General features: G+C 35.8%; 1 protein-coding gene across 1 annotated transcript in view; it reads left to right on the top strand.

The window, feature by feature from the left end:
* The window catches only part of LOC150100847 (voltage-dependent calcium channel type A subunit alpha-1-like), a 1,659,894-nt gene that overhangs the window by 315,642 nt on the left and 1,322,448 nt on the right, over positions 1-21,804 (top strand). Inside the window, exons 11-12 of the mRNA XM_090401918.1 lie at positions 128-229; positions 9,978-9,998. Coding sequence (XP_090258044.1) covers positions 128-229; positions 9,978-9,998 — 123 coding nt within the window. The remainder of the gene's footprint in view (positions 1-127; positions 230-9,977; positions 9,999-21,804) is intronic.

Consider the following 21,804-nt stretch of genomic DNA (forward strand, 5'->3'; position numbering starts at 1 on the left):
CAAAAATCTTCAGATAATTTTACTGCTTCTACTATAACTATTGTTATTGCTTATAATAATAATAATAATAAGTTGTGTTTCATATTAAACCCCTGAAGTTGCTTTCCTTTATTTATATTTTCACAAGCTCGTAAAAGAGCAGCAGCCAAAAGGAAGAAATTAAAAAATATGCACAGTAAAAGCACAGATGAGGAAGAAGAGGAAGAAAATGAAGAGGGCAGCAAGGAAAGTGAAGCTATGGGTAAGTGGAGCACTTTTGTTTTCAGTAAGAGTAACTGAATATTTGGTATGAATGATTTTTCTGTGTAAATGAAAATGACTCTTCATGCAGCCAAATCAAGACAAGTCTTTCTTTTTTTTATGTGTTTATATTTCTTTACTGACTTCACACATATCATGTCACATTATGTAACTAATATAACTCTTACAATTAATGAATGAAGACATAAACATGAATAACTGATACACACACACTCTTTTGATCCTACATTTCCTAGTTTTTACACATTAATATTGGATAATTATACTGCATTTATGCAAAATATCTACCATCAAGCCCTATGCATTACTTACTCCATTTGACAGATTGCCTCAAAAATATATAATACAATCTTATGAATGAACACACTGTATAAAAATCACATAAGTATCATTAATTATCTTTTGAGAGATTACTGTCTGAAATGCCACAATGAATATATTCATCTTTTTTCTTTAAGTTTAATTACTTTTTTTACATTAAGTATTTCAAAATAATTTTATTTAAGTAATTAAATGAAGATCTCATGAAATGCATGTCATTATGCAATGCATGCATAATTTCATTTCACTTAAGATTTTTTAAGTGGGATGAAACTCTGGATGAATATTAACTTGTTTTCTGATATAAATTCAGTGATCCAATCTTCCCTCTGAATAGTTTCTCAAGGGAGACTTTTTGCCCTTGAATAATGGTTGATTTAAGATTGGTTTAATGCATTTTGATACTTAAGCTTAATTTATTCATTGTTTACAAGCAATATAAAATGCATTTATGCATCGAAAAGCTTTATTTTTCTGAAGTATACAAAAATTTATTAAAAACAAAAATCTGCAACCTGCTATCTGTAAAAAAAACAAGCAAAAAAATAAAAAATATATATTGCAGTGAATGTTTGAAAAGTTAATCTTGTTTGTCGTTGTTAAAGATATATATTTTGACCCCTTTTGTGTCCAACAGTTACTGTGCATTTATAGTCTAAAGGCATAATGACTTTCCATTAAACTTTCTCTTACATCTGCAATCACAACTATGGTCAATCTGGCCATGCAGACAATGAATTGGACATAACTCACAGGATCTTCTGGAAGAAAACCACCATAGTAAATTTAAAAAGGAAGGACTGTTCTTGTAATCTGCAGTGGCACTCAGAAATCAACCTAATCTAAACAAATACGGATGCATAAAACTTTCAGAAATTTAGGAAACAATAATTGTCAGAGATCTCAGTCTTAGGCTAACTACAAATGCCCATAGAGGACGCATCGCCTAGATAGGACTTTAGAGTCACCCACATTATTATTATTATTATTATTACGGGTATCTCCATGGAGTCAGTAGACTCATCGCGGGAGACCCAAACTAGCAAAACAATATCTGTCATATCTCTTCTTGAATTCATTTACAGATGAAGAGCTCACAACAAAGTCAGGCAATGAATTCCACTCATTCACCACCCTCCAGGCAAAAAACCTTGTTCTGACACCTTTGTTAACCACACTCTTCTTTAATTTCCAGAGATGACCTCTTGTTCTTCCATCACTATCACACAGCTGAAACATTTCCCCTGCATCAATCCTATAAAAACCTTTTAGTAATTTGAATGTTTCTATCATATCCCCTCTTCTTCGCCTATCAGCCAATCTCTGCAATCCACAAGCTCTCAATCTATCAATGTAGGGAGCATTTTTTATATCACTCACCAACTTGGTCACTCTTCTCTGAACCCTCTCCACAGCCTCCTCATCTCCAAGGAATCCAGGTGACCAGACCTGAGCACAGTAATCCAAATGTGGAAGTATCAATGCTTTATAAAGGGGAATAATAACCTCTTTATCTCTGGATGTCAGTGTGTTCCTCAACAACCAAGTAATCCTATGTGCAATCTTGGACACCTTAGCAATGTGTCCTCTGAACTTCATCTCCTTATCTACCAATACCCCTAAGTCCCTAGCCTCATCAAATTCTTGGAGTACCTTTCCATCTATGTAGTACACAGCTGGTAATCTTTTAATCCCAAAATGCAAGAGTTTACACTTTTCCACATTGAACTGACATCCATTTTCTTTTGCCCATTTTACCAGCTTATTTAAATCCTCCTGCAAACTTTCAACATCAGCTTGATTTTTTATTGCACTACACAACTTTGCATCATCAGCAAACAACTGAATATCTCCCTTTAAGCCGTTTCCTATATCATTTATATACAAATTAAACAACATTGGCCCAAGCACAGAGCCCTGAGGCACACCACTGGTCACCTGCCTCATTCTGGACTCGGCTCCTCCATACACCACCTTATGGTATCTCTCCCTGAGCCATTCTCCTATCCATATCACCAATTTAATATCCATTCCCATCTGCTCCAATTTGCGTAACAGTGTTCTATGGGGTATCCTGTCAAAAGCCTTAGCAAAATCCAGAAGTACCACTGTGTAGCCAGTTCCTTTGTCCAACTCTGATGTTATTCTATTATGGATAGTTAATAGATTGCTAAGGCAGGATCTACCTTTAACAAAACCATGTTGGCCTCTATAGAGTATCATATCCTGATCCACCCATTCTTGAATTTTGTCTTTAACCAACTTTTCCAATACTTTTACCACTACTCCTGAGATGGTGATTGGTCTGTAATTCAATACTGCAGTTTTAGAGCCACCCTTATGCAAAGGAACCACTTTGCCTAACTTCCACTCCCTAGGGACCATACCAGAGTTCAAACTTAAATTAAATATCCAGGTAAGAGGGGTTGACAATTCATTTGCACATTCACGCAACACCCGAGCTGATATTCCATCTAAGCCTACCGCAGTGTTTGCATTTAAGTTTCGCAATATATTTAATACCTCTGATTCTTTAGCTTCATTTCTCACATTAGGTATTGCTATAGGTATAGAGATATCCTCACTTGGGTGATAGACTTTTGAGAAGTGATCACTCAGTAACTCGACTATTACATCTGATTTTGTCACCTCAATACCATCAGCACCCACTAAGGTTATCCTTCCGAAGTCATTCTTCCTCTTACTTGCCACATAGCGGAAGAACTCTTTGGGATTACCCTTGATCTCTTTGGCTAAGGTCTTCTCATAATCTGATTTAGCTTTTCTTACTATGCTGGTAACCTTCCTAGCTTGAGCCTTGTACTGCTCATGGGTATCCTGATCGCCCTTCTCCTTGTAAATTCTCCATAACATTTTCTTTTTTTGTAGTTCAAGCTTGATACTACTGCTCATCCATCTAATGCCTGCCTTGTTTGACCTCCTGACCATGGGGACACAATCTGATATTGCTTTCCTCAGATACCCACTGATTTTATCCCAAGCACTGCTAACATCTTTCCCTTGCAATATGTTCTGCCATGGGATGGCTGCAAGCTCACTCCGAAGCTTGTTATAATTGCCTAACCTGTAGTTTCGTACATACCCCTTCTTAATAGAAAAATCCACAGATTTTGCAACCTTCCAAGTCAATACCACATGATCGCTTTCACCAACTGGAGGTAACGAGGTCACCTTACTTATGCACATAACCTCTGAACCAATAACCAGGTCCAACACTCTCACACCACGTGTCCCTTCAGTTACGTGCTGTTTCAAGTAATTATCTCATAGCAGATGTATGAACTCCATTTCCTTTTTGCTACGTGATATTTCCTCCTTCCAATTGATATCACCATAATTAAAATCCCCCATAATAATCACTAAGCCTTCACTCATTGCACTAAGTTGCTGATGCATGAATTCAATATCTCCCCCTGTACTCCCTGGCCTATAGCAGCATCCAACTGTATATTTGGTTGCGTTGGTCACTATTTCGCACCAGACTGCCTCAAATGAACTCTCATTCACATGTCTATCATCATGATATACTACTTTCTTTGGCTGCAACACATCAGCTATCATCAACAGTACTCCTCCTCCTGTTCTATCTTCTCTATCCTCCCTGAAAATACTGTACCCATCACATTCAATTCCAGTGACCACATCTTCTGCTGACAGCCAAGTTTCACTAATGCCTACAACTTTTGGTGAGATTTCACTGACTAATGCCAAAAATTCTTCTCTCTTATTTCTAATGCTTCTAGCATTGGTATACAAAAATTGCAGATTCCCTCTAGATCTTGTACCGGCTTTAGAACTGATATATAAGTCACTAACTACCGTAGTCCTATGCCGATTTTTTCCCCCTCTCTTCTGCAATTTATTCTTCCTGTAAGGATCAATAAATACACAATCAGTGCTAAAGTTTCTCTCTCTTACACTCAACCTTTTCAATATTAGTTTCCCTGCCCAATGACTTCAACCTGTTCAGAAAACAATAACTTCTTCAATCTCTTATGTCCTTCCATGTTAAGATGCAGTCCATCTCTAGCATACAACTGCCTTTTTCCTTCAAACACACTCCAAACATCAACAAACTCCAGACCTCTTTTTCTGCACATTCTTGCAATCATATCATTCATGTTGAAATACACTATCATACACTCTTTAAACTCATTCACCATTTGTGTTTTCACTACCCTATCAGACAATGCATTACATGGTCCTACCACACTCTGCAAAAAATCTGCTCCTCACTCTCTTGCTCATGACTTACATTCATAACTTCCAGGAATGATCCCTTCTCTTTGCACTTCCCTCTTGTTCTACCATACAAAAGAACTCTCCAGTGTCAACTCTCTAACTACCTCTCAACATGTTTCATTAAGTAGTGTGTTGTCTTTGTGTGTGTGTGTGTGTGTGTGTGTGTGTGTGTGTGTGTGTGTGTGTGTGTGTGTGTGTGTGTGTGTGTGTGTGTGTGTGTTACAAGTGTTATTTGTACTCCCTGAAAAAAATATTGGAAGCATTAAAATTAGTTTTTAATCCTTTCCTAGTGCTGTCATTATTCCATTAAATCTCCAACATGATGTCCCCCCCCCCCCAGCACTTAAGCTTTAACGCATGGACAGTCTTGTTAATCTCTCTCTTCAAAGATACCCTGCTGCTGATCACTTCACAGAATAATTGTATGTGGATTTGGATTAGCCTACATGTGATTGTTGTGATAACTGAAAAATGCCATATTGAGTGAATGTCATTTCTTCAGTAAAGAGGAGAAAAAATTTGGTCCTACGTACACTGTTGTAGAAATCAATAAAAGCGCTCGAATCCACTAGAGATAGTAGTCATAAAGCCACTATGTGTGATATGATTTCCTCAGTTTCCAGTACCCTAACAGTTTATGATCTTTGTGAATGTGGCAGATTTTCATGCAAAATCTGCCACATTCACAAAGGTGGTGATGAAGATAGGTGAGCATTTTAGAGCATGAAATTTGATGACAGGAAAATCCTCTTGATAAAGCCAACATGATATATGCATTTCCATTTGTATGTCCATTATAAAGTAGCCAATTCAGTCAGTGTATACTCATCCTCCATTGCTAAACATTGTTTCATGGCTTAGAAACACTGACACAAATAGCAACTGCCATTTACTATTTGTTTCTAATAGGAATGCAACTGTAGACATGTCTTTCATGTGGTTCTGGTTGTATACATTTATTATAAAGTCTATCATACACTCTTTAAACTCATTCACCATTTGTGTTTTCACTACCCTATCAGACAATGCATTACATGGTCCTACCACACTCTGCAAAAAATCTGCTCCTCACTCTCTTGCTCATGACTTACATTCATAACTTCCAGGAATGATCCCTTCTCTTTGCACTTCCCTCTTGTTCTACCATACAAAAGAACTCTCCAGTGTCAACTCTCTAACTAACCTCTCAACAGTTTAAATGTCTCAATCATATCACCTCTCTTTCTTCTATGTACTAAACTTTGCAGTTTATATGCATTTAATCTAATCTCATAACTAACATTGCACAGTCGATATTATTTTTGATATCTGCCTCTGCACATTTATCAAGGTTAATTTATCCCTTCAAATTCAGTGATTAAATCTGAACACAATAATCCAGATATGGTCTGGTTGGGGCTTTATTCAGTGGAATCACTACTCTTCTATGCAGCCTTCATTTATAGATCCTAAACTTCAAGACCTTATACAGGGTGATCCTATTTAAGGCATTGTGGAGTGCCACCCACTGATCCAAATGGTGCAAAACTTTGCAGAAATTTTGCACCATGTGGAAGCAATAGCTGAGAAAAAAAAAGTTCCAAAATTGACACCAGGGGCATTGTAAACACTGTGTGTGTAAGAAGGCGAAACGTGATACAAGCATAAATAACACATTTTTATTCACTTCCATTATGCATGCTCAGGCTGTGCTGTTTAGTATGCCTCTCCTCCCAGTATGTCACAAGTTGCATCCTTTGCACAGTGTATTCAATGACAGAACACAGCTGGTCAAGACTAATGTTGCACACATGCTGCATTATGCTGTCTTTCAGTGCTGGCAAGTTATCAGGATGATCCTGATAAACCCTGTCTTTGAGAAATCCTCGGAGCCAGAAGTCACAGGGGATCAGATCAGGTGAGTGAGGTGGCCATGCAGTCAAAAATGCACAGTTGATCACTCTGGCTTCTATGAATTATTCTCAAACCTCCTGTATGGATCAACCAATGTGTGGATTTCTGCATGAAGAAGACTGAATCTATGCACAGGCACTGCTGTAGCTGTGGCACAACAAAATTGTTTATCTTATTGCAATACCTCTCAGCAGTAACTGAGCAGGTCAAAGGACCTGTTGGATGAATGTCCTCAAAGAAGAATGGTCCAATGATAAACAAAGCTGTAAACCTACACCAGAAACCCACACCATTCACTATGTTTTGCAAGTTACAATGCAAAACAATTTGTTGGATTGCATGTGGATTTTGCATCACCATACCTGGCAATTGTGGATTTTCACAGTTCCGTTCAGGTGAAAGTGAGCCTTGTCTCCCCATAAAATCATCCACAGCCACACAATGTCCAACTCCTCTCCAGTGAGGAATGTTAAAGCGAATGTCAGTTGACTTCCAAAGTCAAGTCCTATGGGCACAACTCCTGTGTTAGAGTTATCTTGAATGAGTAGAATTTCAGAATCTTCCATAGAATTTTCTAGACAGTTGTGTAATGCACATCCACATGTCTTGATACAGCATGTGCACTGCAGGAATGAATGCTGTTATTCATCGCCTGCTCGACAATGGCAGTAGCAACTTCATTCACTGGTTTGTGACTTCTGCCAAGTCTAACTCCCAAAGATCCTGTTTCTGCAAAATGACTAATCATTTGTCATAGGACACATGAAGATAATCAGTTTTGTCAACCTTTGTTCAGGCAACAAAATTCACAGAATGCAGTAGCCACATTGCAATTGTTTAGAAGTACAGCTTCACAAGCAAAGCATGTTGGGGCAATGTTAGTGCCATCACTATGGACGGTATTAACAACTGGAACGAAGGGAAAAATCCTGTGTCCATCTTTTTAAACTGTTCTACAATATGCAAATTCCATACATTTGGTGTTTACAGTGCCCCTGGCAGTGAATTTTGGAACTCTTTTTTTTTTTTTTTTTTTTTTTTAAATCTCAGATATCACTTCTGCATGATGCACAATGTATTCCTGAAAAGTTTTGCAGCATTTGGATCAGTGGATGGCACTCTGCAAGGCCTTAAACAGGGCAACTTTAATTTTGATCACCTTGTATTTAGTTGAATTAAACTGACATCCCCATTCATTTATCTATCTATCCAGCTTATTCAAATCCTCCTGAAACATTACTGCATCTTCACTAGTACTAATAATCCTTCCCAATTTCACTTTGTCTGCAGATAATTAAATATTGCCCCTGCAGTCCATTGACAATGTCATTGATATACAGGTTAAATAATACAGGTCCTAGTACTGAGTCCTGTGGAACCTCACTTGTGACCTTCTGCTTCCTTGATATTGCACCGTCGTACACAACTCTGATATCTCAATACAACTCCCTAATGTGACATCTAAGCCCATATACTGTAACTTAAATATCAGCTGATCATGTGGCACCCTGTCAAATACTTTTGTAAAACCTAAAAAATAGTGGCATATTAATTTCCTTCAGCAACTGCTTTTGTACTTTACTCTAAAAGGCAATCAGATTACGAAATCTATGCAGACCATCACAGATAACATTACTCTCATCTGCCCAATGCTGCATATGATCTCTTACTAAATTCTTCAAAATCTTAACTCCAAGAAATACAAACTGCACTATAGCTTTACACTTCCATTCTTCAACACTCTTCTTCCATTCCTTGGATATCTTTCCCATAGCTAGACTCAAGCCAAGTCATACAAGCTGACAGTTCTTTAGCACTGTTCTTAGAACACATTGTGTTCATCCAGTCCCATTGATTTATTGACATCCAAAGTACTTAGTATTTCAAACACACACTCTCCTCGTGCACCCTCTCCACTCCCTCTCCTTAGTAACCAGACCTACTTTTCCAGGATGAAATACCTAATAAAGTGATCATTAAACAACTCTACCATGTCTTCTGCATCAGTCACTCTACTCTTTTTTGTCTCATGATATCATTCTTCTGTAATCATCTCTCTCTCTCTCTCTCTCTCTCTCTCTCTCTCTCTCTCTCTCTCTCTCTCTCTCTCTCTCTCTCCTCCTATCACCACAGAACTAAAGAATTCCTTTGGATTTTCATTGGATATATGGACTCATATTCATGTTTGCATTCCTTATTATGCTAGCCACTTTCATTGGCTTAGCCTTATATTTTTAGATATAAGACCTGCAAAACTCCCTTCTTATGCTTCTTCCATAACCTCTTTTTCATCTTCAGTTTCTGCAGATGAAAAGGATGACAAATATTACCCTGCTTTAAATGGAAATAGATAAAGATGACACAAGGAACACAAGATTCAGTGCCTAACATCAATGGCAGATATATTTCAAGGAGTTGGATAATTGTGCCAGAAACCATATAGTTTGGTAAGGGAAGAGCAAAAGGCAGATGATAAGCGATGGTCATATCTTTGCAAACTGGCATCCATATTGTCTACACTCAATGAGAAAATTGTCTGGTTCCACACTTAATAGAAGCATTCACTTTTTTGTGATTGAAATAAATGAAAAATAACCTTCTAAAGAATCTTGTTTTGCCATGGGATAGAAAAAGGTGATAACAAATACAGTTGAGAGCCACCTCCATGAAGTAGATCATTACAGCTGCCACAATGTTCTAAAGCCATTTCTCAGTGGTGTGGAGTTCTTTCTGAATGGTTTGATATCAAAACTGGTTGTATGGGCAGATATCTAGCTTATCTGAGCAGCAGTTTCTAGAAATCTTATTACCCATATAAACTGTACTGGGAGCAAACTTAGAAAATATCTAATTATGAACAGAGAAATTTAAACTTCAGTGCTTTTCATTTTAGCTCTTTGAGCAACATAAAATGACAATTCCACTGAGGATGGACCTGGATGCCTGATGGCATAAAATGACAATTCCACCTGGATGCCTGATGGCACTCCTCCTTTCATACATTGATATGGGGTAAAACTATTAAATGCATTTGATGATAATCTGATTTGTTTGTCAGTTTACTTATTGAAAAGATCCAATAAAGATCCAATCTTTATTTGTGTGTATATATTCAAGAAAATAATTATTTATGTATAATAATTAATACATGTAACACTTTAAGTTATCTTTTCTGACTAAAAAGTACATTCTTTATCTTTCTATGGCATCTCTCCTGCAACCATCCCTCTCTACCGTAGCTAAGAAAGGAAAACTAAAAGGTAAGTAATGATTCTTTCTTTGTTATGCTTTCTTAGTTACTTAGACTAAATGTATACCCAAACGTACAACAGAAATATAAATCATTGAAAAGTAGATGAATGACTCCTACTGTGCAGCAGTTCAATAGTCATTAATATCTTCATCTTGGTACTAGATACAAACTTATTTCTTTAATATCTGGAGAAGTGCCACAGAAACTTTTATCATTTGGAATATTAAAGTTTTTCCAAATTTTTTTTTAAAAAAAAGTATTACATGTGTATGGGTCAGTGTGTTTGTGAAAAAGAAGTACTAGAATAAGAGAAATAGTAATCTCAGGATTCTGTCAGATTTTGGTCAGCATGATCCAGTTTGAACCTCTCAACAAGATCCAATTTGAATACTTTCAGAATCATTGTCTGAGTATTTACCTCATACCCTTAATTTCTTCTCTACTCTCTCTCTCTCTCTCTCTCTCTCTCTCTGTGTGTGTGTGTGTGTGTGTGTGTGTGTGTGTGTGTGTGTGTGTGTGTGTGTGTGTGTGTGTGTGTGTGTGTGTGTGTGTGTGGATAGTGCACCCACTCCAATTAAGCTGTGGATTCAAATCCTGTGGGCATAGATGTTTGTTAATGAATCTAATCACCTGGTGTGAGAGCAATGCTTAAATTATTGAAGACCTAAAGTGGCTTATAAAAAGTTCTGTGTTAAAAATAATTAACAATAAAGTAAAAAATCTTAGCCCACTCATAGTACTGCTATACTATAGGTTTATGCTGATGTGTGTGACTCACTAAAAATAAAATATAAAAATGCAAAAACACTGAAGAATTTGGATTTATAGTATGCTGTTTTTCTAGGTTGTATGTGAATTTGGGAACTCCAACATATAAAACATCAGAAAAGCATTGCAAATTATATATAGTACTTGGAGTTCTAACTTCAAGAATTCATAGTAGAATGGAGATAAGCATATTGCTACTTTGAAACTGTACTGGCCTTGTTTAAATTTGAGATTAAAGGGTATGATTTCAACTTCTTTTGGCAGTGGCATCCATTGACTGCATTGCTCCTTTAAAAATTTAGCACAACAAAAAACTTATTTCAGGTTAATGATTGAGGTGTTTATTAATTCTATGGACAGCAAATGCATTAGAGTTCAAGCCATTCAGTCAGTCTGTGATAACTGAATTTCAAGAATAATGAGAAAGCATCACCAGTCTAGGGACTGCCATCATATATGTTGGATCATTGCAGAGAAGCAAAATTAGTGAAATTTCTTAAAGGCAGGATTCAATTAGTGAAATTTCTTAAAGGCAGGATTTCTGGACTTAGTATTTTGATATTAGTTGACAAAACTGGACTTGAGTATCTTTATCATTGTTTGCAGATCAAATAAGTTTCATTATTACATGCTTCCTTTCTTTTAGTGCTACACAGTGATCAGCATTAATTTTAGACAAATTATGGACTCTACAACCATGCAATGTTATAAATAATAATTTTTATTTTCCCGATGTTTCGACCTTCATATTAAGGTCATCATCTGGAGTACACACACACACACACACACACACACACACACACACACACACACACACACACACACACACACACACACACACACACACACACACACACACACACACACACACAGAGACAAGCTAAATTACAATTCACACAGTATGCTAAAGAGAGAATGATTTAATCAATGGTTATTCTACTGGCCTGACCTCTAGTGAAAATAAAATAAAATTAAAATAAAAAAATGAAATAAAATAAAATAACTACATTAAAGCTATATTCTATTTAAGACAATATCAGAGAAACATTCTTTCATTTAGATAGTTTTATTACAGCAAAAATGATGTCCTAATTTAACATGACAATTGTTATATTAGATTTAAGATCCTGGTTTATCTATGGTCCTATTTATAATTAACTCTTAGGGAGAAAGGTTTAAGTGGGTAGAATATATGCCTTCTGTATTCTTGGGATTTTTAGACCCTCATTATTGTTAAGATTAGGGTGGTTGATAAGAATCCCACAGGCCTCCTTAAATTTACATCACACCGTGTTTTGGTGTGATGTAAACAACAGGTGCTTTCCAGTCAATTCTATGTAAAGTGTTCAGGACATGATCAGAAAGGCCAGCTTGACCTTAGTTATTATATTTAATATGTCGTTTATTTTCCTTTCTTCTGATAGGAATTGTGCATCCCATTTCCTCTATATAGGGCAAATTACAGGTGCAATGAATACGGTATACTCTAGGGTGAGCCAGCAGAGGGAGTGGATCCTTTTGATGAATTGAGTAAGTTCTTTAATTTTGCAGGAAGTTTAAAGACGGCATTAAGGTTGCATTTCTGTAGTATTCTGTTTATTTTATCTGATATCCCTTTAATGTATAGAATTGTTACAGTTTTATTGTAGTCTAGTTTATTTTTGTTTTTAAGTGAGGTCTTGTACAGAATTTTGATGATAGTATTTTGGCTGTAATCATTTCTTAGGAAGGTATTGCTGATAACTTTTAATTCATCTTTAAGTGCTTGTTAATTGGAGCAAATCTTCAAAGCCCTGTTTTTTGGTGTATTAATAACACCTAGTTATTGTGTTAGGTAGTAGTAGGAGTTTATGTGTATATATTGGCCAGTATGTGTTGATTTCCAATAAACAGTGAAGGAAAGACTGCCAGAAGGAAGATGTGTGACAAGTGTATCTAGATACGGAAGTGTGTATTCTGCTTTTCAATCTCAGTTGTGAACCGTATGAGTTTGTTTTGTTTGTTTAGGTGGCTGAGGAAAGTGTCTAATGTCTGGCGGCCATGGGGCCAGATAGCAAAAACATTATCAACGAATCTAAACCAGACTTTGGGTTTTAAAGAAGAGGATTTTAGAGCACGTTGCTCAAAATATTCCACGTAAAAGTTAGCAATGGGAAGGGGGATAATGGTGAGCCCATGGCTGTACCTTCTTTTTGTAGGTAGAAAGTGTTTTGCTGCACAAAATAGCCAATACGTAGTTCATCGCATGCACATAGTACATATACAAAGAGTGCTGTGATATCAGGAGGGAATTTGTCTTGTAATAGAAGGATTGCATCATTGATTGGGGCATTTGTGAAGAGGGCAGAGATGCCAAAACTGATTAATAGATCTTCTTTTTCCAGTATGATGTCTTTGAAATCTTTTATTCTTCTCAAAAACCTCCTGATACCCATTCTTAGCAATCTTACATTCTCCTTGTTCAATCTCTTCTTGCTTTACTTTCATCCTTAGTCAAGTCATTTATCTCTATTAGCATTATGAACTCTTTTGCTTGCTTACTCATATCCAATGCCACAATCACTCTATTCATTTTACCTGCTGGAAAACAACCCCTGTGCATCTTCTCGTTTACTACATCTCTAATAATCAAATTCGCTAAACAACACCACTCACAGATCTTTCTTTACATCTTTCATACTGACATCTTCTTCATTCTTCCATATGTATCTACAGTTCTCTTCATTTTGCTCTGCATAAACCTCATCTGTTGCTTCATTTTCTCCAACTCATCTTTCAAATCTTGCATCATTTTTTCACTATCATTCGCTCTTGCTGTTTTTATCACTAGTCACACATGCTTATTCTCCATTAACCCTGATTACCACTTTACCATTAATTTCACTCTGTTTTTCATCTTCATTATCACTTGCTTTATTGTTGATCAAACTGTTATCCTCACTATCACTTCCACAAACATTCTGAACATTTACACAGTCTTCTTTAACTGCCATTTCAGCTAAAGAAAATCGCACTTCCTACATGCCCACACTCACTCTTTTCTCTTATTTTCCTTTTCCCATATTTTCCTCTCTACATAAATGTCAGTGACATCTTCTCCCATATACATACCACATTCACAGCACCATACCATTTTTTAAAAATCCATCGCATTCACTTTACTTGTCTTTTATGTCAACCCACACGTAATGACTTGCTTTTCACTGTCATTTTATATTAGCATACTAACAAGAACAATGAATTTATAGTCATATATATTATATATATATATTTAGTAATACTGCCTAAGAAATTTATCCAAACACCATGTTCAGAACTCAGGTATTTCACAGTAGAACTCATTCTACAAATTAGATAATGTTGAAATACATTAAATATAAAATTCACTTATCTTATTGCAGTCCACACAATGACACTTTTTATGTGACTCCCATCAATGAAAGGCTTATAAAACTATAGTACATTCATACTATGGGTGGAGTGGTTAATTTTTTCATATTTTTTGTATATTTATTTATTTTTAAATAATTCAGAAATCCTGCTCTAGAGACCAAACATGGAACATTTTCAAACCACTTCAGGTCTGCAATAAGCTGGATGGCAGTCTTACACCAGGCAATGAAATTCATCTCCACTTAAAGACAATCACACAAACATCCATGACTAAATTTAAATTCAGCCAACCAGACCAGTTTATAGTTGGATAAACAATTAAACAAGAATATAATTTCTTGTCAAGTATAATTTATTTGTAACCAAGTGAAAAATAATTTCGCTTAGTTAAAAATGCATTCCATACAGTTATTGCATGTTGTTTGCAATGTTTTAGTAATGTTATAAAGGAACTAGTCATGATGCTCCCAGCAAAGAGAACATAGGCTTACACCGTGGAAATCAGGTTACCAAATCTGTGCATAATAATCCATATGAAGTTTAATGAAGACCTTATATAAGGGAATAACAACAGATTTATTTCTGCACATTAAAGTCCTGAAAATCATTGCATAATCTGATGTGAGGACATCACAACTTGTCCACTTATCCACCACCACCACCACTCTATGATTTCTTGTCTTCTCATTCTCTGTCAAAAACTTCCCACCAACAATATATGTGGGTGGTCTGAAAAGTTCTCAGCCAACAATGAAAAAACAAATTTTTAATTTTCAACATCATCTCCCTTAAGACTAATACATTTATTTCAGCGATGCTCCAGCACCGTTATCCTGTCCCTGTAGTCATTCTCAGTAAGATATGCATAATACCCCTCTACAGCTGCAGTCACCTCTTAATTCAAAGAAAAATGCTGACCAGCGAGGAAGAGTTTTAGTTTTGGAAAGAGATAGAAGTCAGAGGGAGCCAAATCTGGGGAATAGGGTGGATGTTCCAACAATTCATAGTGCAGATCCCTTAATTTTCCCATTGCCAAAACACCTTTGTGGGCAGATGCATTGTCCTGATGAAAGATGATTTTTTTTCTTCTGCAAACCAGGCCTTTTCTCACAAATTTTTTCGTCTAGTCTGGTTAAAAGATCGGAATAATATTCCCCAGATATTGTTTTACCCTTTTCAAGATAATTAATAAACAAAATGCCTGTAGCATCCCAAAACACCAATGCCATGACCTTGTCTTCTTTGCCACTGAACAACCGTCTTTTGTCCACAGTTTTGATTGCTGTTTGGATTCTGGTGTGTACTCGTGAATCCAAGTCTCATCCATAGTAATAAATTGACGCACAAAATTTATTCTTGTTAGAATGCTCCATGCACTGTTCAGAGATTTTCATGCAAGAGCATTTTTGATCTGTGCTGCACCCATCTTGCGCAAAGCTTTTTTATTTGCAATTCTTCATGTAAAATGTATCCTACACTTTCTTTTGACATGCCTATAGCAATTCATGCACTTTGACTCTCTGGTCATCCAATACCATATCGTGCACCGATAAATGATTTCTGGTGTTGTTACACTTTTTGGACGTCCTCCACGTGGATCATCTTCAAGGCTGGTACGACCGCATTTAAACTCGGTAGCCCATTTCTTAATTGTTGACAACAAAGGAGAAGAGTGCCATAAATTTTATTAAGTTCGAATGAATTTCTTTTTGCGTTAAACCTTCTTTTACAAAGAATTTTATAACTGCACAATTTTCACGTTTATCCATTTCAAGGGATACAGACACTTTGACTTCCAACAGCTGTATAAAAAAAAATACTTGATAGAATGACTTGCAATTTCACATTTGATGCTTATGACAGATGTACCAACTTAAAAAAAAAAAATCTTGCCAATAGTATCGCCATTTATGATTGAGGCGGAGAACTTTTCAGACCACCCATGTACTATGTATGTCATCTGGCTACCAGATTTCAGAACTTTACAATTGCAACAATGACCTGGTATTTCCAATCACTTGCCCACTCATACAGTTTATTCAAGTCCTCTTTACAGGAGGACTTGAATAGATTATATGAGCTTCAAAGTGCAATATCTGCTTGATTTCTCATTGTTCTCACCAGTTTTGGATCATAAGCAAGTTGCTTATCTCCAGTTAATCCATCTCAGTATCACTAATAGATAAGTCAAACAACAATGGCCTCCAAAAGAAGCCCTGCAGCACACTACTAGTGACTTTCCTATTTCGGGATATTGTACCCCCCCATACACATGCTGACACCTATTTGATAATCAGACAGTCAGCTATCAATCTCACTAATCTAGCTTTCAATCCCATCTGCAGCAATTTAGTAATTTAGTTAACAACTGGTTGTGTGGCGATCCCTTTTCTAATACATTTGTCACTTTCTTATAGACATGTTGGTAAAATATGACCTCTTTTTAATAGACCCATGCTGACAATAACAAAGAATATGGCAGTTAACGACTTGCTCATGTATCCTAGCTCTCACCAACCTCTTAAACATCTTATCCACAGCTCTAGATATACAGAGTCAACTATAATTTGTAGCCTTTGCCTTATCATTACCTTTTTGAAGTGGAATGATTTTATCTTTCTTTCACTACTTTGGGGCATGTGTTATTGCAAGACTCTTGTTAAACAGGTAAGCAAAGTCTTGCACTAATTCCTATGAACATTTCATTAAGACATATAGTGATATGTCATCTAGTCCTATTGCCCTATTGACATCAAGCTTGCTCATCTCCTCATGTATCTCTTGCTTGCTCGCCAGAAAGTCTTCTCTCCATTTCTCTGTTCTATTCCTGTATGCTTAAGCTTCTCTTGATTTCACACTAATGAGGGTAAAACACCCTGAAGAATTGCTCACTGAATATGTCAAATATGTTCTCTGCAGCAATTACCATTCTACCATTTTCATCCATTCACATCATCCTCACATAACAATATCTCAAATTCTAATGTTTATTTTTCAAACATATTAAGTTGTAAAGAGCTATGCTAATATTTAATGTATTTATCAAGTAAAGTAACCCTCGTATAATGCGGATGTTAGGTTCCATAGAAATGCCGCATTATATAAATTGAGTTATGCGAGACTCGGATCCTATACAAAAAGTAGGGTTATGTTTCGAAATCGTTTTTTTTTTTTTTTTAAATTATATAAACAACAATGACATATCCAACAAAAATATAGTTTTATTTAATTCAAGTAATTCATGTAAGTTAAGAAAACATATAAACTATGACATAAATACATAGTATAAAATTTTAAAAATTACAAATTGTTATTAAGCTTCATTGCATGTAATGCATAAATGTTTTAGGCAAAATAAAAATAAGTGCATATTTTAATCTTTCATAGCATGAGGATTTGAGGATCGGTTAATAAACATTAATTTTGTCATGTAATCACCTGATGCATTACTACAAAACAGTGACAGGTAATTCTGTCTTCGGAAACTTTGAATCCAGGAGCTGATCTCTCATTTTTTGAAATATAGGTGCATTTTGGCATTTTTTTCCAATATAACTTGGATTCATCAGCATTGAACACCTGGTCTGTATTCCAAATCATTAGAGATTTCTTCATTTTTCTCTTAGAAAATTGCATACACGAGCAACAAACTTTGCACTTATCGCTGACCCAGCAATAAACACTTTCTCGGATTTTATGTTCACTGTGTTTGATTGTTTGAATTGTTGATTCATTTAAATTCAAAGTCCTTACAACAACTGGTTTTTCTCCATTTTTCGATCGATCCATGATTTTAATTTTTTTTCTTCAAGACGAATTTTTTTTCAATATTCATTTTTCCCTTTCAATGCAATTTGTGGCCATTACTATAAAAATAATATTTTTACATAAAAAAGCATTACATATTAATTATGTATGTAACTCACCAGAAAATAAAGTGCTCAGCTTGAGATAACACACTTATAACTACCGTATCGCTACTTATAACTACCTGCGCGATACGGGCAGACACAAATTTAATGAAGATAAAATTTGATTTTTAAGTTGCGTGGTGAAAAATATATGAAAAGATAAAGGGTTACTACAATTTCTAGACTGTGTTTTTGTCAAAACTGCGTTGTATGAGTGCCGCGTTGAACAAGGGTTACTACAATTTGTAGACCGCATTATATTGAAACCGCGTTATACAAGGGTTACCTGTAATTATTTGAACCTTAAAAAATAATTTTTTTTCTACTTTTTTAAACTTCGATATGTTTTTACCAAAAAAATATAGTAGAATTTAAAAAAAAAGTTCTAAAATATATTTCTTGCCAGACGATCAATAATTTCATCCACTCTGCTGTACACTTTTGAGCATACATCTCTATTAAACATTAAACTGGCCACTGAGCATAAATTTTATGGCACTAACTACATGGAATCCAAGTTTTCCATAGATTGAAAGAGACTTCCTCTTTGTTCTCAGAGGAGTCCTGCAGTATCTCTGATTGTTTACATTGTACTTTCTCATTTGGTAACAGTGATGTTCTTTGTTTGGAGAGACATGGGTTTGAATCCCTCCTAGGATGTGAAGAACGTTTATATGGACTTTTCAACTGAAGGTGAGTTAGTCTCATACAGAGGTACCAGGGCTTTTTTGCCCAGATTTTTGATTCAGCAAAACAGACAAACTAGCCAGAAGAATACACACAGTTAATGCATGATACACTTGTTTCATAGAATTAGTTCTTTGGCTACAATTCCAAACAATCCAACTAGTTGTACGCTCCTTTATGAGAATGTATATATTCTTTTCATGCTGCTACTACTTTTATAGTTCCAGTTAAAATGTTTGTATTTTCATAATAAACAGTATTCTGATATAATTTTTATGTATATAAATTTTAAAAAAAGTTTTGATAATTATCGCTGTCAATCTGTTCAACCAGGGATTGTTGATCCAGTACTTGTGATCTGTGTGGAGCATATGTCAGGAGTCTTCTAGGCTGTGTGTCAGATTGTAAGTAGTACAGGGAGTGTCCAGGCATATCTGGTAATTTAATTGGCTTGTTTATAAGACAAATGAGGTATGTGTGCCACATGATTTCACATGTGTTGCAGCACATTCAAAGATTGAATCAATATGGTTTGCAGAATATTGTGCCACAGACTTCGCTGGACAAATATTGGTTTCTGATTTTGGGCTTCTGCTCTTGTATAGGAGGTCCCACTGGAATTTGGATTGTATGAATGGTAGTGGAAGATAGGTACAGTGACATCAGAAAGTGATATCATATATATGTGTGTGTGTACTCACAAGTTTCTGGTGGAGATTTCACTGCCTTGCGCTATTTCTAGCCTGGGAAAGGTTTATATGGCTTCCAGTTTCACCGTTAGTACTGTGATTTTGCTTTTGAGGTTACTGGCAGATTTTTGAGGGTTTTCCACTTTTGGTTCTTAATTAGGATGTCTTCAATGCTATTGATTTTTACTCCGTTTTGTACGGAAGGTTGTCATAGACCTAACAAAATAAAAACCTTCCTTATGGAAGGTTATGTTCTAGATCTGTGATATATATTTGTTAACAGAGACTCTGTGAGCACAGCTAGAAGGGATGATCCTTTTAATATGTGATCCAGTGTTTTCCATTTCCAGCAATGGATAGTATCTCTCCATAAAAGTTAGAGAGTTGAGAAGTTACTGCCCATTTTCAGGACTGTGGATAGTGGGAGATCTCTCTAGTAATCTTTTTTTCAGAATACTTAACAGGGTAGGTGCATAGTTGTGTCATCTGCAGAGCTTCGAGAAAGAATAAATTCTGAAGGAATAAATCTTGGTTTTCAGAAAGACCGAGACCTGACCACCCTTGTAGAATGGCTTACATAATGCTGAGTAGAATTTTTATTTTGTTTTATTCCATAGGAAACATGGAATTGCTGATTTAATATGGTAGAAGTCTTCAGGTGGTATAAGTATTTTGGAAGTGTGTGTGTGTGTGTGTGTGTGTGTGTGTGTGTGTGTGTGTGTGTGTGTGTGTGTGTGTGTGTGTGTGTGTGTACGCAATAGAATACTCTCTGCCATCTAGTTTATGGTTATCACTCTCTCTACCTCTGAATGAAGAGATTTCCCATATATCTTGTCATTTCTCTCAAGGAATTTGTTCATGTGGTTGTATTTCTTTCCAGTTAGGGTGGGGTTTTGTCCTAAAGCTTGTTGTGCATGCTTTTTGTGTTGCATGATTGGTTTTCATTTTGTCCTCATTTTGTAGTATGATTGTGACGTCATCAGCATATGCTGTTAGAGTAATTTTATAATGTGGATCCAGTACTTAGTTTTGCCTGGATAGTAGACTGCAGCATCATTTTTTTCTAGAAAGGATTCTATGGCTAATGTGTACAGGAGTCTGAAGACTCATTGCGAAGGACACCTATTACACAACTCTCCATCTCCACCACTAACCGATACTCTACTACCAATCATCTACATCAGCGCCATCTACTGCCCACCACCACAGCTAGTATTTTTTGTCTGTAAATTGCATGTGTTCTGAAGGGCCGATTTGTCTGTATGCGAGATGAAAAAACCCGAGTTTCCAAGAGAAAAAACCTTGTTACCTCCATATGAAATTGACTAACTCATCTTCAATTGAAAAAGTCCATATAAAGATTCATCCCATCATGACGAGAATTGAACTTAGGCCTTTTCCAATTGAATGGTGCAACGTACCGTCATTCTTCCAATTGCGCTGCGGAGGCGCTTAAAATTCATATCACTTTTTTTTTTACCCTCTATTTTCCCAATTTCATAATTGAGATTCGCTTTCTCAATACTGCAATATATTCCTCAATAATACTGTAGTATTTCATCAGGTGTGATTTCATTCATGTCTTCTGTGATGCTACCATCTTGCAAATGGATGACTGAACTATATGTTTGCTTGAAGAGAAAAATGTACTTGATGGGAAGTATCTGATAAATTTAATTTCTGTGCTGTGATCTGAACATTCAAAATGTGCTTATATGATCTGAAGGATGGACTGGTATGAAGGGCTTTCGTTAACTCTAATAAGAGATATTAGATCTAATGCTCAAGTTGTCTCAGTCTGACATGTGTTTTTATTTATCTGATTACTGTAGAGTTGTGTGAATGATTTTAGTTGGCATTTCAAACTGAGGCATTATGTTTTCATGAGTTCTGTCATCTCTTTGGATTGAGTGTACTTTGAGATCAAATTCTGAGACTAACTACATATTTTTAGTCACAAAGGAGGATATCGTTGAAGATCCAGTAGGCATTTCTTGGCTTAGATGATTTGAAGAAGGCAAGTTGTAGTTTAATGATATTTTCAAAAGCTAAAAAGAGTTACAGGTATACCACAGTTTGATTCAAAGTCACTCCATTTGCAGTAAAGAAAACTTTTTTTTTTACTTTTTCATTATTAATAGATTATTGGATCTATTAATAGTGACTTTTATCAATAGTGAATTTATTAACTTATTGCTGATATTTCACTGGTGTTATAATCAGCATCTTCCGAACACAAAAACACAGTTTGTCACAATATAATTAAGTAATTAATTATTTACTTATTTTTCTGTGTTCTGATATATACCATTAAAAAATAAACAACATGTACGACAAACACATAAGTCTGTCCACACACTTCAGT

This window comes from Typopeltis vanoorti, chromosome 12 (assembly GCF_054136105.1).
Source record: "Typopeltis vanoorti isolate ZY-2024b chromosome 12, IOZ_Tvanoo_1.0, whole genome shotgun sequence".
In the NCBI taxonomy this organism is placed as follows: domain Eukaryota; kingdom Metazoa; phylum Arthropoda; class Arachnida; order Uropygi; family Thelyphonidae; genus Typopeltis; species Typopeltis vanoorti.